Below are 17,774 nucleotides of genomic sequence, written 5' to 3' on the forward strand. Positions count from 1 at the left end.
ACGAAGTAATTTCCCTTTGAAAATTACTGTCATGTTCATAACCATGGCAGATACAGGACACAAAGGATTTGCATCTCCCTGGGAAGCACGTCCCTCTGGGTCAGTCTTTAGGGAAATTATCAGATGAAACCGAAAATAGTGGCATTTAGATGATGGTGAAGAATCAAAGCTGCCTATCAAAATTTGTAATAATAGGACATATATGTATTTATCAGTTTGCATTGTGTAGGGAATCCTCTATTTCTTACGCACCTATTTATACTGTACTGTTTTTGGTTTTTTCTTCCCTATAGTCCCAACAGTTAAAAGAGGTGAATGCATCCAGCAATAACTTGGGCGCTGGATTTTACCAGGATTGGATTCAGAGCAGTGTTATTGCCAGGCTGCACTACCATGGAGCAGGAGACATGCACATCTACAATCACTTAACTTCCCCACCCAAATTACAACCCCCACAATCCTCCCTGTCCTTTCACAGATTCTTCCCCCAGGTCCACTCCCCTGCCTGCCCCCCATGCTTTTGCACACAGGGACCCACTCATGATGTCCGAGTGATGTCCCATGTACCCCCTCACCACCTTGTCCCATCTACTTTGGACATCACAAGCGGATCTGGCACAGAGCCTGACGAGATCAGACACCTGCACCACATCAGAGCACTGGGCTGGAGTGCCTGCAGCTAAATGACCCGGGGCAGCATGCTCCAGGTCCTGATGGTCACGTACCTCCAGAAATGGGGAGGAGACAGGCCTCGCCAGGCACCACCTCCTGCCTTGTCTGCAGGCTGTCATGGACACTACTAATGCCACCATGGGCTCTATTTGCTTTTTCCAGAGTCAGTTCCTGTCTTCCTAGAAAGATCAGACTGCCTGAGGCAGAGCAGGGGACTAGCAAGACGCAAGAGAAAGCTGCTGACACCTCCCACAATCTCCTCAAAACCACCTTGCCCTCTCCTGGCTATCCAACCATATATTTGTTGCCTGGAACGACTGTTCTGTCACCAGTGCAAACCCCAACTTTTCTACCCAAGGCAGAAAAAAAATCCCAACAACTTTGCATGCCCTCGTGAGGAGCACTGTGCCGGGACCCAACCCCAATCCCTCTCTCCCCATGTCCCAGCTCACAGCCTTGTCCCATCCACTTACCTCCCCATCGGCAGGTCCCAAAGCTTGAAGGGGAAAGTTTGGTCCCAACGCTGGCTGGGTCCTTGTGGCAGACATCATCAGGGGAGCATCCTAGGGGATCACAGATCACTGAGTCACCACCAACCCACACGATTTAGGGCAACCACTAACCAATACCAGTTGGTATTGGTTTGTGCTTACCTGAGCCGCAGACAGGTGTTTGCAAGCTACTGATCCCTGGGTCAGGTCGCAGCAGTCCAGAGAAGTACATCCCCACCAACGGATGGGAGAAAAACTCTCTGCAGTAGTTTGCAGATCACCAAGACTGGCCTAGAAAACTGAATACTTCTCCTCCACTGCCCCTTAGAGAGGGAAGCCATCTCTTTGTGGGGACAGGAAACCCAAGGTAAAAGTCTGGGTATTTTTTCTAACTGTTGTGATTTATGGGCTTGAATTTACAAGGCTTGAGGAGGCTAATTAGGAGTTTCCCAAACTGCATTAAGCACCAAAAGTCTTAATGTATCTTGACTGTTGGAAGTGGGATAAACTTTAGACCGAGCTGTGCAGAAGCTCCCACTGGCTGCCACTTGTTCACTTACTGTATCTCTTCTCTGAATTTGTGGTGTAACTGGACCACCTAGTCTCCATTTTTCAGTAAGTTAGAAAAGAAAGCAAAAAGAAGTTGACAAATGGAATACATGAACATGAGAACATGAGAAACCTAGAAGAAACAAAATACAGACTTAAAGTAAATGAACTTCACATTTATTATTTATTCCTTATTTATTAATAGCACCCAAAGCTACATTATATTAACACAAGCAATAAAGCTTTCATGTTTTTTCCTACCAGTGCATTTCCAAATCCAAGTGAAGTGCTGGAAGCAAGTAATGCTGCCATGCCTTCGACACAGGCTGTAGGTCACAATGATGCATGACTTGTAAGTGAATCCCAATGTAATAAAAAATAAGTTGCAGTTTCGGTATGAAACCTGCAACCATAAGGAACGGTGGCCATTTCTATTTCCACAAAGTACCATGACAAAACAACAGCTGTAGCAACTATAAAGGTAACATACTTAATGATACTTTTTGCATCGATATTGAATACTCCATGTGTTGGACTTACAACTTATAGCTATAGTGTGTGTTGGCTACAACAATGCTACAATGAGAGCGTGTATTGTTTGTACTACAGAAAGAGTCATGAAATGTATGGACCAGTCTGCATGTTTTACAAAATGAATCAGCCATACAATAAGATTTCACCACATGTGAATATTGTAAATGGTTAAATTATAAAGTCATTTGTTCAAAAATCCAAGTATTTCAATGAAAAAAGTATATAAAATGTAATAAAACATAAATTACATTTAAAGGTCTGTACATGATTCATCTTGCAAATAGAAGCACAAAACCAGCATTCTGTACAATATTGCTTATTTTGGTCTTCTAAAATTCAAAGATCCATTTTTCACGAAAGAGGCAGGAAACAAGCATGGCTTCACATGCAGTCCTCCACTAATTGCAGTAAATCAAGTGAGTTTATAACCCTGCACAAAACCAAAACTTTTACAATATAGGAACATGTATCTGGAGCCCTTTTCTATACTTAACAACCAACATGCAATTAAAGTTGGATCGTTAAGTTAGTGCACACCTACCATATCTCTTCTTTTGGTTAACAGTGTATTAAGGCTGCTTGCTGCAAAAAATACACAGCAGAGAAGGAGTACTTTCATCCACAAATGCAGTCAGCCATGCTCATTTGGAAGCTTCTGTCACAGTCATTCATCGGGAATGATGAAAGAAAGACATCCTCTCTCCTCTCATGTTATCCCACAGGATGTTGTGGATGCTCTAAGTTTATGTGGATTCAAAATCATTTGGATAGATTCATGGAAGAAAATTCCATCAAAGGTTATTATAGAAAAAAAGATTCCACCTCTGGCTTGGGAAGTCCCTAAGCCGCAAATCACTGGAGGCTGGGAAAATGCTCTGGGGAAATACCACTATATGTTTGCCCTGTCCTTGTACTCTTCCCTAGGCAGCCACTATTGGCTGCCTTTGGAGACAGGCTACCGGGCTAGACAGACCCACGGTCTGACTCAACACAGCAATTCTGATGTTCAGTTTCCCTACTTTTCTGACTATTGTAATACAAACACGGATCAGTATTCTCAATTTGTTATTTTTTCAGACCCAGAAAGCAAACAATCTTGTGTCCATTACATCAAAGAGATAAATACTATATACTAAGCTGTCCATCACATCCAGGGCACTTCTTTATGCTCAGAGCAATTCTGTAACTGTAGTTTGATTCCTTCTCGTGTGATTGGTTTAAGCATAATTCACTAACATTACACTCACATATCATGATATACATGATGTGCAATGCTACTCTGCAATATGTTGCACAGCAACAGTACATTATTGAAAAGCAGCTTCTCTCAAGAACTGTAGGACAGTAAAAAAAAGACTAAACCCAGCAATTCCATACCATCATATTTGCAAAATCTGATGGTGACAACGGTCAATAAACCTGGTACATCATTATTGCTGCACTTGATATGGGTGTAGGGTTTTTTGGTTTCGTTTCATTTAGTCAGATCAAAATCACTGATCTTAAGTCTAAGGATCTAGTCTCCACGCACTGAAGCGATGTGAAACTCTTAGTAAGAAGGCCAAATTCTTTAGGCTTCTGATTGAATTTCTGCTTCGTCCATCTGAAGTGTGTCATTATCGCCCAGTAATTCTGTTTCTGGCACTGAACCCTCCTCTTCCTCCTCCTCCTGGACGGGATTCTGGGCAATATCTTCCGTCCCGTTGTGCGTGTCGTCCGTGCCCTCCGAGAGTAGAGCCGCCCTGTCGGCCACCGAGGCGTTGGAGGGCGCTGTTGTTACATAGCCCGTGCTGGTGGATCCGCTCCCACTGTGGTGGGAGCCCGGTTTCGGAACGATCTGGGGAGGCATCTGCTGGGGAGCCATTTGCATTGGAATTTGGACAGGGTAAAAATTTGGCAAGTAAGCACCATAGGCAGGCATTGGCTGATAACCATTGACTGGAATGTAGAGCTGAGGAGGTGGGACCATCGGCCTCATCTGCCCTTTCATTTGTATGAACTGCGGTTGAGGGAAAACTTGAGTTTTCTGCTTTGGTCCAACATATCTAGCATTGCTGACGTTACTAACGGGGCTTGTGCTGAGAGAGCTTGTTTGTGTGGTGTTGCTCGCCCCAGAGGTTTGTGCTGAGCTGTTGTAATTAGAAAGGTTTCCCCATGTTCTTAGTCTGTTGTGTATATCTTTAAATCTTGGTCTTCTGTTGGGAAATTCATTCCAACACTCCAACATCAAAGTGTATATCCACGTGGGACATTCGTCAGGACATGGCAAAACCTGTCGATTCCTGATCATCTCAATGACATCCTGGTTAGAATAACCACAGTAAGGTTGTAGGCCATAGCTGAAAACTTCCCACAACACAACTCCGTATGACCAGATATCCGAATCAATAGAAAACTTGCCATACATAATAGCCTCAGGGGACATCCATCGGATAGGAAGAAGGGAATTTCCCATCAGTTTATAGTAATCAGCAGCGTAAACTTCCCTGAAAAGGCCTAAATCAGATATTTTCACATTAAGTTTATCAAACACCAATATATTTCTAGTGGCTAAGTCTTTGTGGACAACATGGTGGCTTGAAAGGTATTCCATTCCTGCAGCTATCTGAGTCACAATGTGGAAAAAATCTGCTGGTTCCAGAGTGGATTTGACTGTCTTGTCATCATCCGTGCTGCCGACATCCGAATGGGGAGATCTCATCACCAAGAACTCATGGAGGTCACTGTGGGAACAATAGCTAAAAATCATGCTAATGGGTTGTTCCTTCGTCACTATTCCCAGCAAACAAACAATGTTTGGGTGCTGTAATCGTGATCTCATCATTGCCTCATGTTTGAATTCTTCACGAAGAGCCAGTTCTGCTTTGTCTTTAAGTGTCTTGATAGCAACAGCCTGTGTCTGCTCACCTGGTGCCGTACCAAAAAGATGCCCCTTGTAGACTTTGCCAAACCTCTCTTCTCCTAGTTCCTCCATAAACCGCACAGTAGACAGATTGATTTCTTTAAGTTTAGCCTGAAATGAAAGAAATTAAAAAAAAAAGGTAAAAAACCACAGTGTTTTCTAAACAGCAGAATCTTCTATTAAAGAAAAGCTTTCAGTGGTTAGATACTGGAAGGAAGATAAATTGGATCAAAATGACTTTCTAGCTTTTTGTATACTCACAACAGTATATTGATTTTACAGTTAACCTTGGAACGAGTTACACCATTATCAGACATGTAAATTGAATTATGCTGCAAGATGATGAGTATAATTATTTTTACAAAGCAGCTACGATATGTCCTGCAAACTAAAAGAACAACCAATCCACAGCAAATCTGGCAAATAACGACACCTCTTAGCAGCAACTGCCTTTGCCCTACAGATCTGCCCAGAGACGCACTGCCCATTGGAGAGCCGTCAGAAAAGCTGTAGATGCAGGCCCAGGAGACAGCTGCCCTGGGTGGGGGGGAACTGAAACATCCCCCCCTGCAGAAGGATGCGGTTCCTCAGTGCCAGATATGCCCTTTCTCCTCCGTTGCGCTGCTGGCGCAGCCCCTGCCCATGGATAGCAACACTAAATGCCACTGCTGAGAAACCCTGAACCAGCTCTGACCGAGGCGGGGAGGAAGAGGAGCTGAAGAGGGAAGGAGCTGCTCTCTGCTACGGGAAGGAAAAGGGGGCAAAGTCGAGACTAATAAATCCCCAGAGAGTCCTCGCTCCTGCGGCCTGGCAGGGGAAGCAAGGGAGTCTGCGCGGGTGGATTTGATGGGTCCAGCCTGAGCAGCCACGGGACCGAGGAGCCCCCAGCTGAGCCACCACTTTATAGAAAGGGCACTGCAGCAGGAAGGAGCAGGGCAGGCTGGAAGGAGGCTCTAACAGGTGATTTGGGAACACAGTGGGATTTTAGTAGCCAACAGGCTGTGAACTGGACCAAACAGTCTCCAGCACAGCCCAGACTTGGCCATTAAACCCCCCCCTTAGAGCATCAAATCAATGCAATTTGTTACAATTGGTAATATCCATTCATTCTGCAGTTTCCTGAACAGATGTTGCCAATTGTTCCAAATTGAGCATTGTTTTTGTGAACCAGTGTCTAGTAAAAGCTACGATTAAAAATTCAGCAGTAGATCCGAACAGGATTTTAACATGGAGATCTTTTAGTTAACCCAGAAAAGTATTTTCAGGAGCTGAGAGTACAGACAGAAGTTCAAAGCCATTTTTGTTTCACTGTCCTTTGGGATATACATGCTCAGAAACATGTTGAACTTAGACTAAACTTCCAGCTTGGTGGTGGCTCGGATAACCAGAAGACTAAGCAGACAGATTAGAAAAGAAATACCATCATGTTTTCTGCCTGAAACAAGTAAATCAGCAGTGGCATTTCCAGGAGCAAAAACAAGCTGCAAACTGAAGACTGAATCAGAAACAACATTTCTAGTCACTGAGACAAGAGGCAAAATGGGGATTGGCAGGTGAGTGCAAATGCCATAAAAATATTTTGTACTGAAAGCTGTTGCTGGAGGCCACGATTTCTAGAAACAACTAGCACCTGCAAGACCTGGTTTTCACTGAAGTAGTGGCTAGCACTTGATGAAAAGTAGGTCCCTGACAACATAACTCAATTTCAACACCAAAAACATGAGACACAGAAAGTCACGACACTTTGGAAAACTGGGGCCTAAGCAAATTCTGCCAGAAATACCTGTTTGTGCTGATTGATGAGTGGCATCTCCATGTCCTGGCTAGGAGATGCCATCAGCTGGCGACGCTGCGGTGTAGCAGCAGATGCCTTTTGCTTGTTCCTGCACATACAGACCAAGAAGAAAAGGCAGGCGATAACCAAAGGGATAGCTATGCTGGGAACCAGGATGTAGAGGATTCCCATTTTGCTGTTGTCACGTGGGCCTGTAGGGCACAGAAATAGTTAATGGTTACAATCAGCATTTTTAATGCGTTAAACAGTAAAGAAAAACAAAAAGCACTAGAGTCTGTTGATTGACAACAAATTTTAAACAAAAAGTAAGCCCCTGTAACCTGAAAACAGAAGTCATGCTTTTTTCCCCACACAGTAATTTTCCTTTAAATGTTTCAGAGAAATCTGACCCAACACAGCAGCAAGCAGTGTGAAGATAAGACAGGACTCCCAAGTTTAACACAGTCTGCTTTGACTGTACTAGTGCATGGTTTATCTTACATTATTTTTGAGGTTTCCTGCTGTAGAAAGAGCAGAACATGGACTTCAGAATCATTGTGTTAACTTGTTCAGTGGATATAAAGTAAGTGAATAGTCTTCCTTATAGTATATAAAGTCTCAATATCATAAACTGCAGCACAACATGGCAATTTGGCCTTCTCACCCAGCTTCAGCCATTTCATCAGCACTTTGCCCTCTGATTTACCTCCACTGACATTACTTCTGCGCAGAATAAAAGAAATCTCACCTCTCACTGGCAGGGACATTGTGTACTTAATAGAATTAAAGTGCTCTTGTAAACACAAGTTACAGTACAACAAAGATGAAAAGGCCATCGATACATTTAATAGGACTGTTTGGGAACCTTTGTAAAATGCTTTTTTCTTGGTGTTTAGAGGCTACAGGACAGCACAATGACATCCAAAAGTTTTATTGGAACTGTCTGGGTTGTCTTCTGCAATCCATGGTTTTGCTATTTGTGACTGCTGCTTTTACCACAACCACTTCCCAGCGTAATCTTCACACTAGGTTACATGCAATGTAGAAATTTATTTTACATGTCAAATGCTATTACTGTAAAAAAGTGAAGTAACTCAGAAATTTCATATCAGTTCTGGGTGCTCTTAGATAGTCAGGAAATCTGCAATGAAACCACGTGCATGGCTTCCACAGTACATTTGTTGCTGCAGGAAACATGCTTTTCTTCCTAATAAGCACAGTATTAAGTTGCTTTGTGGTCTTTGAAGACTGTTACGACCGTAACAGCTCTAGAATGCACCAGTACGGAAAGTAAACGGGACTGCATCAACATGCTGTGAGAGGCTGCTGCTTATTTTTGCTAACAGTAGCGCAATACTGATCCAGAAGCAGATAGCATGGGGCATTTCTGATAAAAATCATCTCTTTCATGACATCTCTGCTTCTGTGCTTTGGGTTTCTTACAACCAAGCACAGTGCTGTATCACCCTCTACAGGATCTGAAAGTCTTTGCTGCCTGCAAGACGCTGTACAGAGTAAAAGTGATAAGTACATTAAGGCATGACATTTAACAAGTCTGAAACCAAACCACAACAGTATTATGAATTATCATCTCCGCTTAAGCCTTCAATACGTAATAAAAAAGTAGCACAGTATTTCAGTTACTAGCTCTGCTCTCAAGCCAACACTGAATAAATGCAACGCAAAACAAGGGTGCCACACTAAAGCAAGTGAAACATTTGAAAGCACAACTTGCTAAGTGAAGCATACTTGTGACAACATGAAACATTTAAAACCACAAAGGATTTAGGCCAGTCGTAGGGGAAAAAAGAAAGAGAATACATACTACAAGAAGGTACGTCACACAGTTCCATGCGTACGTTTTTATTCTTTGTAAAACACCAGGGCCCGTCCATCTGGCCGCCGGGATTTCGGCAATACGCGTGCCCACCGCCCAGCTCTGGAAACTGTGCACTGGTCAGATCGTGGTTGTGGGGATTCTGCGAGTCCCAGAGCTGACAAGTGTGGCCGGATTTGGTGATACTGACCGTCCCTCTATAATCCGCTCCAGAGCCATTGTAGCACTGGTGATCTGTAATGCAGGATTTGACAAAACGTTACAAATCACAAAACAATCAGGAGCCAGCAAAACCAAAACAGCTGAAGTGCGTGCATCACGTGTGCATAAAATGAAGTACGTTAGGATTTAAGTACTTAAATGGAGGCATTTCAAGATTTAAAGAAAAGTTGTGCTTTTTGAAATTTCAGCTCTGTGGCCACCTCTCCTCTTTGACATGGATATTTTTGAATTCTGCTCTTGAATGTCTCCATCCTATGGCTACACACTTGCTCTGAATGCAAGTTGGTACTAAGCAGCATGTAGACTGGACCTCTAGACACAGGACAAGATAAATTCAACTAAACTAGAGATGTGAGGTTCACCTCAGCAGAACTCTCCTGATGCCAAGAGTGTAAACTTCCTATCACTTTTTGTTTCTTCTAATCTTCCTATTTTCTCACACTGCTCACTTCCTAGAGAAATTAGCATTGCGTTTTGTAATGCTTCTTGCTGATTTTTCCTTCATTCCTCTTTTTGGGAAAAAAGAAAAAAAGAAAAAAGAATTCAGGCTTTTCTTTTCTTTTCTTTTCTTTTCTTTTCTTTTCTTTTCTTTTCTTTTCTTTTCTTTTCTTTTCTTTTCTTTATATACACCATTCTTTTGTGTCTGCTGAACTCTGGTTTTATCTTTATTCTGTCTCAGTTTTGCTGCTATCCTCTCTTCACATCCTTTTGCAGGCCTGCCTGCCACACACAGCACTTGAACCGAGTCATGCATTTCCCCGCACGTTTGCAACGTTACAGTCTCTGCTTTGCTGAGTCTCCCTGCCCAGCCCTCAGGAATCCAACCCTCTCAAAACTTCCGCTTTCCATTTCCTAAAAAAATCATGAATACTTAACCAGGGCTGTTCGCTAGAGGGAGTAACCACTGGCTCTGAGCACCAAAGACAACCACACTTTCAAATCCGCTTGCCAGTTTTCGGATTGGTTGTTTTTATTCTCATTCCTTTGGGTTGCTACCTCTTCCCTGGCTGATCTGGCTCTGTCATCACTTTCTCAGTTATTTCTGCTTCTCAGTTCCAATGGATTAATGCCCTACTGGCACACAACTAGTTTTCCATGCCCCCTGTTTAACCATGACCCCTGCTACTAACGGTGGGTTCAGAAAACGGATATTCAGAATAAGATGAACACACTGAGTCTTAAACATCTTTTTTTGTCATGCAGCATCCCCGTGGAACCGCATTTGGCGGTGATGATCAATTCTTGGGAAACGGAGTAGGCAGAAAAAGTGTCCGTGCTAACAACTGACAACCTTTCTCTTCCTGGGTGCAAATATAAATCCACAGAAACAAGATGAATGTTTTCACCCATCCAGTGTATCAAAGGACAAGTACATTCCAAGCATGATTTACAGGATTAGTATTCTTGTGGATTTCTATGTAGAAAGAATGAGCATCAAATATCCTAAAATGTGTAATTACTTAATAACCATTCCCAGTGAAGTTTCTGCAGCTTATTTAAGGTATATTGATATTTAAACAGAACTCACACATAGTTGTGTAGGGTGACTTGTCCAGAAAGGTAAGGACTAAAGAAGGTGGATAAATGAACTGTGTTTTCACTGTCAAGGACCTCAAGCCAGAGGTCAGGGAGAGGTGTGTGGGTAGGGAAGCCTGCAACGCACTGATTTCCCTAGCAAATCTGTGCCAAAACTGGTGTGTGAACACAGAATTTTATTGCCTAAAGTCATCAATATAACACTTTTCAGTGCTAAACAACAACTTTTTAGCTTCCTCACCACCCTAACCTTGCAACGATGCAAGTTTATGGTCAGTATTAACACCATAAAAAGTAATAATGTCCAGTACAGCAGTATTTTCTGTGCAAAAAGAACCTCTGATAATATATTATCTCTCAGTCCCAACCTGACCAGTGCTGAAGGCCCAGACTCCACTTTCTCCTCATGATGAAGCATCAAAACTTACATTGGTTGAGTTTCTCCATGGGGATCCCAATCCTTATGCAGTTGGCAGCCTCTAGGGTGTCAGGTCGTGGGAGTTCCTCACACTTAGGCAACTGTAGCTGCATCAAAATGAGGGGGTTTGACCTGGCGATGTTATACTCCTGCCGGCAGAGATCATTCTCTAGGACTTCACATTCATCCCTGCATAGCTCCCGTGGCTTAGGGGTCCGGGAGCGCTCATCACACAGGGGAAACACAAAGTGGCAGAAAGATGGTATGGCAAACTGTGAGCAATGATCTGACAAATGCGTGGAAGTGCCAATCATGGTAAATGCAGCTGGAAAGAAACAAAAGTTGTGGTTAAGTACCAATTCACAGTACGTACAAGCAACAAATTAATTTTTACATCGTTTGCCTTTTACAGCTCTGCCTTTTCTTGAGGATCTGAGAGCCTACTGAGTAGCAGGGAAATGAGGTCATTTCTGCTGTGGAGGACAGACAACAAATGCCAAAAGCAAACCCACCACTCTAGTGTCTCTCTGATGTCTGCACATAGTTTGCGGGACCTCATTTCTTTGGAAGTTCACCCAGGTGATTGGTACTGAGCAAGCTGTGTGGCACTTGACTAATTTTAGCATGAAAGAATTAAGATCCAAGTCAAGGTGCATCTGCCAGTATGGTAACCTGTGCTTCCAAAGTTTCTAAGCAGGTAAAATCTCAATGACGATCATTTAGGTTCTTGCTCCTATAGATGTTTTGATCAGCAAACAAGATATGCGTTTTTCAAGCCTTGAAAGGGAAAGGGAAATGTGCTCATGGTATTTGGGGAGATATTGCTATTAATATACATGAGAAGCCTAACAGGCAGCAGTTTGGGGAAAAATGAATGTCACTAATCTCAGCATATTGATCACATTAAGATGAATGTCATAATTAATTAAGCACTTGATCCTCCCCTTAAGCTCTCAATGCCTACACGCTAGCATTTATCTGGGAGTTTTCTTGCACATTTGAAAGAAGAGACAAATGTGCACGTGCATCATCTATCTGGGGATGAATCAAGCTTTGAATGAAAGAACATTCCCACACTGGAAAACATTAATTGTGAGTGAAGGTTGCTAGACTGCACATCCCACCAACGCACGCTGTAAGAAGGAAGGAAATGAGCAGTTCAAGTCATTCGGCAGCCCGTTTACAAGCTACAAATCAGTTCTTTCCCATCTGCCCAGCTACCATCCACTTGCTGCTGCCTCCTGCTCTACCAGAGTCCCCTCTCCTGAATGCCATCCATGCTGCAGCCCCAGGTCTAGCCTTGCCCATGGTTTACAGCTCTGCTTATATTAATGCAAGAATATTAATACAGGAATGTAACCTTGCATCAATCCCACTGTGAATACTGCACAAATAAGCATGATATCAGGCCTTGAATGACAGCTGTGAGGTGCACTTGTCCCTAGGACTAACAGGGAAAAATAAACCTCAAAGAGCAAACTAGTCACTGTTGGTTATCCAAAATACTATGTTAATTTTTGTGAAGATATCTCAGAATTTGGATCAGCACATCTTTATTTTGATGGGAGAAACAAAAGCAAGCAGGGCTGGGTGGTGACAGCGTAGCACTATACTAAGACATGCAGATAGGCAGACGTGGGGAGCTGGTGATGACCGGGGTACCAGAGGGCAGGCAGCAATGCTGGGAGCAAAATAGCAGCAGCCCTGGCCTCTGGAGGAGCCTCTAATCGGCAGTGATACCTTGTGAAAGCGAGGCGGTCACCAAAATCTAAACACCTGGGTGCAGAAATACAAAAGTCTTCCTCACCACCCAAGCCCTGCACATTCTTGCTAAGTTCCCCGGTCTCCAAAGAATGCCAGAAACGGCCCAGAAAGCCAATTAACCACTCATGTTTTCTAAGCTCCTTTCTCAAAGCTTGCCTGCTCCTATAAAGCTATGTTAAACCCTAGAATTTACTCTATTCCCAAGCCTCTTTCCAAGTTCACTTAGTTGTAAGGGCCACAAGGCAGGGATCAGTGGGAAAGCATAGAGCTGCTCAAAACATTCAAAAAGAGGGGAAAAGTTGAAGTTTTTAAGATCTGACATCTTAGATAATTTTATCAGGTGAGAAAGTGAATACACAAGCAAAAATATGCAGACAAATGGCACTTAGGAGTCTTGAACACTGGCATCATTTCAGGAGAGCATCTGAATGAAATATGTGGGAAAGGGCACTTCGAGAAGAGAAAAATTAAAGAGTCTATGGGGGTTATTTTTTCAGTCAAACAGATATTAAACAGCACAGTAAAGACATTGCAAATCACACGCATTCACAGACCAGGGGTCAGGTCCGTGCACTCTTTATTGTTGCCCTTCCTGTCTCTTAAGTGATGTTTCAAGTTTTTCTCCAGAAATGCCCTTCTTCTGTAGTAGAAGGCTGAGATTCTCACCAAACCTCATGATGAGGACCAAATAGCCCCACAGGCGGTAGAGATGAAGGGAATGTATATCACACATCAGCACAGCAGGGACATGAAAAAACAGAATGAAAATTCCCCGTAGATATTGCCTGGATCCTTTTTAAATAGGTTCTTGGCATTGGACGGTAGATGTCACTATTAGCCATTCGCAGCTTCCACTTAAAATATTGTATGACTTTGAGTACAAAGAGATCCCACCAAAAACTATACTTAAAAAGCATATAGCAAATACAAGCAGAATATAAGCAAAAGTTATATAGTTGGGTTTTCATCTAACAAAACACCTCGGTCTCAGAAGTATCCTGGCATTTGTGCAGAGAACACTTAGTCTTCCAATACTTAAGTTTTGCATTTAAGATTTGCAAGAAGCAAGCACTCCGTGAAATCATCAGTGAATACTTTGCACAAGGCTTTTGATATGTCCTTTAGATGAATAAACTTTAGAAATGCTATATAATTCTATGTTATCATTACTGCCTCGATAGGCACTACAGTATTCTGTGTGGTGAGTTTTCCCAATAAAGAACGGTTCGATCAGAAATTCTCCACAACGCCAGCCCCCAACCTCCATAATTTAACCAATAATCAGTGGTATTAGGGAACATGCAGTCTGACCGTGAACGCCTATACTATATAGTCCAGAAATAAATATAACTTGATCAACAAAATTTTTCTGGCAGACGTTGCTGTTTAATTTTTTTTTTTTAAAGGGCATTTTGAACCTAATTCACAAAATTACAAGGTTAGTCATTGCTGAAAAACCATCTAAACAGGACAGAGATGATGCCATAGGGAACAAGATCTCAAATACTTATAAGTATGAATTAACTAATGATAGAATGGTATAAGAGATGGGAATTATAACAGAGTGCAGGAGATAGGAGGGATGGGAATGAGTCTTAACAGCACAGGGAAGTGTTTGACAAACCCAATATCTGATCACCGTATCCCCATATCAGGAGTAGGAAAAAACCTTGAATTTCTGGCTTGACATTGACTCTTTTAAATAACAACTTTATGGGAATAGAGTTGACGAGCAAAGTCAAGCTTTTTTGGCAACTGGTTGTGTTTAAATAACAGCTTCAAATAGTTAGCCATATCTGACCAGATGCGAAAAAGCTCCTCCTGGACTGAGTTAATTGGCCATATATTACTATAAGCAGTTTGCTCTGTTCCACAGATTCATTTGCTTGCTCTAGTTGTGTGCATCCGAATCACAGCTGCTAACGTCAGTGATCACTCTGATGAGGTCCAGCAAAGAAAACCTATGTTGACGTACAACCCATTAAAAGTCATTAAGGCTTTGGACACGTATTTTCAAGTGTGTACAGAAATGATCAGAGAAAGAATCAGCAAGGGCAGAGCACAGGAAGGTCAGCTCTTGTTTTATATAAATCAATGTGAAATCCAAACTCTGCTGGGACTATGCAGTAGGGGAGGGAAACTCAAGGGAACAACTACCATATTTATTTCAAGAGAACCAAAACACAATCATTTTCATTACATCAGAACACACTTGATATTTTTTAAAATCTTCTGTTTGAATCAATTATGCCAAAAGCTCCTATGCAAATTATAAGCTGTTAAAAAGTCAAGACTCTGACATTTCACTTAAGGTGGAAAATTCTTTTATACATGATAACAATTTTTACCCTCCTTACTCCAAATTTTTCTAACTACAGAAGAGGAAAAATGGATCACTGACTGTAAACCTTTATATATCTCAGTCATTACCTGATAAAGCTGAAAAGGATGATAACATATTTGTACGTGAATTGGATACTTTCACAAATGCTTATTGTCCTACTACAAAAGTACATAATCTTACCAGTAATTCGGTTTTCAATTTCCCCTTGCATCTGGAGGGAGTCCACATAAATGGTCCTATTTCCAATGATTCGTGCACACGCAATTCCCCGGTATGGCTGACAGAACCCATCTTCATGGTAATCTTCTCTGCAAAAGACAGATTGGGATTGTATAAGCAGATGTCTAGCTGTCCCAAATGAATTTTTAAGAAACATACTCGTATAAAAGGAAAAAGACAACAAAAAATTGTAAATCTGAAATGGTTTAGTTCCCCAAGTGCAGCTTACTCCTCCAATTCTCTCTTTACACTTTACACTACCTTGGAAGTATTAATGAGGCACCCTGTAAATAGCTCGTTAGCGAAAGAAGTAAACCAAAAACTAAGGTTAATTTAAAAATCATACGCTAATAGTAATGGGATTTGACAGATGAATCTATCAAAATCTATTAAAGCGCTGTTAGGCTGAGACAGTAACATAGATCATGTTACTTGTCTTCACGCGTTTTTGGCATATAACTGCATTCAGCACAATTAGGCAAACAGTTGATTCTCTTCTCCCACCTCTTTCTCCCATTCTTCATTTCCTGTAGTGAACAGCACAAGAGAACTTGCCAAGATTTAATTAAAATATGGAATAATTTTGAACTATGAGTTAGATAAACAGAATGAAAAGTAATTAAGGGTATAACTTCTTTTCCTCCTCTCCTTGTTCAGTCAATGCCAAATTCCCCTTCCAACATACATTTGAATGCATTGCTCAGTTCAGCTATTGGACCAGCTTCTGCTCTCCTTACCGCAGTGTAAATATTTTGGGATAAAAGGACTAGCCTAAAGGCCCAGTGGTTCAACACATCCTCCCCAACGCCCTGATAAATAATAAAGAGCTGGTCTGTAGATCATAACTGCCTAAGCATCGAAAAGGGCCCCCTAACGAGAGTGCTCTCAGGTGTGATATCCAGCACACCATGTTCTTCCTCTGGCACGTCGCAGCCTCTGCGCTAGGATCTGCTACTGCAAAACAGACTGAAAAAAATATAAAATGCAATCTGGAAAACCATTACTCTAGAGCAATCCTAGCATGCCCCAAAACTTAACAGTCAGTTCATAAGTCTGTGGTGACCCCCTATATTTTTGAAGTGTTATTTCAATACTCTTCTGTGCTTTGTACCTTATTTATTATCTTCAGACATTCATACCTGCTTTGGTCACCCATTTAATACACTTCTCTTACAAATATCTTCACATTTCCTGTACTAGTCCTGCATATGAGTGGGACAAAATTGTTGGAGAAAATGTGTAAAACCAGCCTGCTTAAACTCTGGCTGGGCCAGAAAAGCACAAAAACCTGCCATCAGACACGACCTAGCCATGATGAACAGCTCACCCAACATCCGCGCAGTGCTGAGTGCAGCCCATTGCTTCTGGTATCTCATCCTGCCTTAGGTTCCCCCTTCATTTTTCCTTTGTTGCATCTCCCTGATAAAGTTCATCTCTTCCGGGAAATGTCACCACTGTTTCTTAGATAAAAAGTCTTCGGAAGTGGCAGGCTGGGCAGGACTGTCCTGTAACTGTGCAGTCCAAAACTGGCACCATCCACCACCATGCGAGGAGCAATTCTCCCTCTCCTCTGGGAAAAAAAGGACTCAGTGGAAGGGCCTGATCCATCACACGGCTGTTACATGGACCACACTGATTTACAATATGCACGTGAAGTGCCTCACACAGTTGTTGTCCAGATCTGGCCTTCATTTCCTATCACAGTGTGATTGCTCCATATTTATAAAACAACATTTTGTCTACACACTCCAAAATGAGCTCAGCTTCCACAAAGATGCGTAATTTTTCTATTACGGAGGATGAAGCAGAGGTGGAGCCTTTCGGGATCAGTTAATTCCTGCAGCGAAATTCTTTCACACTCGTAACAAAACCTCTAATTTTTCAACAATTGCATCATGCCCAAAGGGACACAAATATCAAAGCGTTTTGTCTGTGCCTGTTTTATGAGCCCTGACCACCTCAGTAGGAAGTCAGCAATTCCCATAAGGGGCTGAATGAATAAGAAACCCCTATCTGACCTCTTTCTCGAGAGTAAATTCATACCCCTATCCTGCAGAACAAAGTCCACTATGTATCAAAGTGTAACTGTACCTCGCACTTCAACTCTCAGCACAGGGCTCCCTTGCCAGCACGCGCGCGCACACACACACACACACACACACACACACACACAAGTATAAAAAACAGTACTCCAAACAGCATAGTTTTGGTGACAAAAGCTGTGTGATCTCTTACTTAGCTCCATTTATTTATTTCTGTCACGAACTTTCGAATACAGCTTATATACTATATATACACACGTATGTTAATGCAGATTTCCCCTGCTGCATGTTACATGCAACTGCTGATTAAACTAAACTGGATACGACCATTACCATGGACGCAAGCAAAAGTAAACAGTAACCCGATGTCAGATACTCGGAGAGAAGCGGGGCTCTTGCTCTGCACGTACCGCTGCCAGGTCAGACAAGTCTTTAGAGCACAGAGCTTTGGCAGTACTCGTGATCAAGGG

The 17,774-nt window shown here is 42.3% G+C and overlaps 1 protein-coding gene across 1 annotated transcript in view; it reads right to left on the reverse strand.

Annotated features, from left to right (window-relative positions):
• Positions 1-1,873: 1,873 nt before the first annotated feature.
• ROR2 (receptor tyrosine kinase like orphan receptor 2) overlaps positions 1,874-17,774 on the reverse strand; it is a 149,542-nt gene continuing 133,641 nt past the window's right edge. Inside the window, exons 5-9 of the mRNA XM_067316213.1 lie at positions 15,224-15,351; positions 10,946-11,260; positions 8,748-8,993; positions 6,932-7,134; positions 1,874-5,259 (exon numbers count right to left, since the gene is read on the reverse strand). Coding sequence (XP_067172314.1) covers positions 3,817-5,259; positions 6,932-7,134; positions 8,748-8,993; positions 10,946-11,260; positions 15,224-15,351 — 2,335 coding nt within the window. The 3' untranslated portion in view covers positions 1,874-3,816. The remainder of the gene's footprint in view (positions 5,260-6,931; positions 7,135-8,747; positions 8,994-10,945; positions 11,261-15,223; positions 15,352-17,774) is intronic.

Source organism: Apteryx mantelli, chromosome Z (assembly GCF_036417845.1).
Source record: "Apteryx mantelli isolate bAptMan1 chromosome Z, bAptMan1.hap1, whole genome shotgun sequence".
Lineage (NCBI taxonomy): Eukaryota > Metazoa > Chordata > Aves > Apterygiformes > Apterygidae > Apteryx > Apteryx mantelli.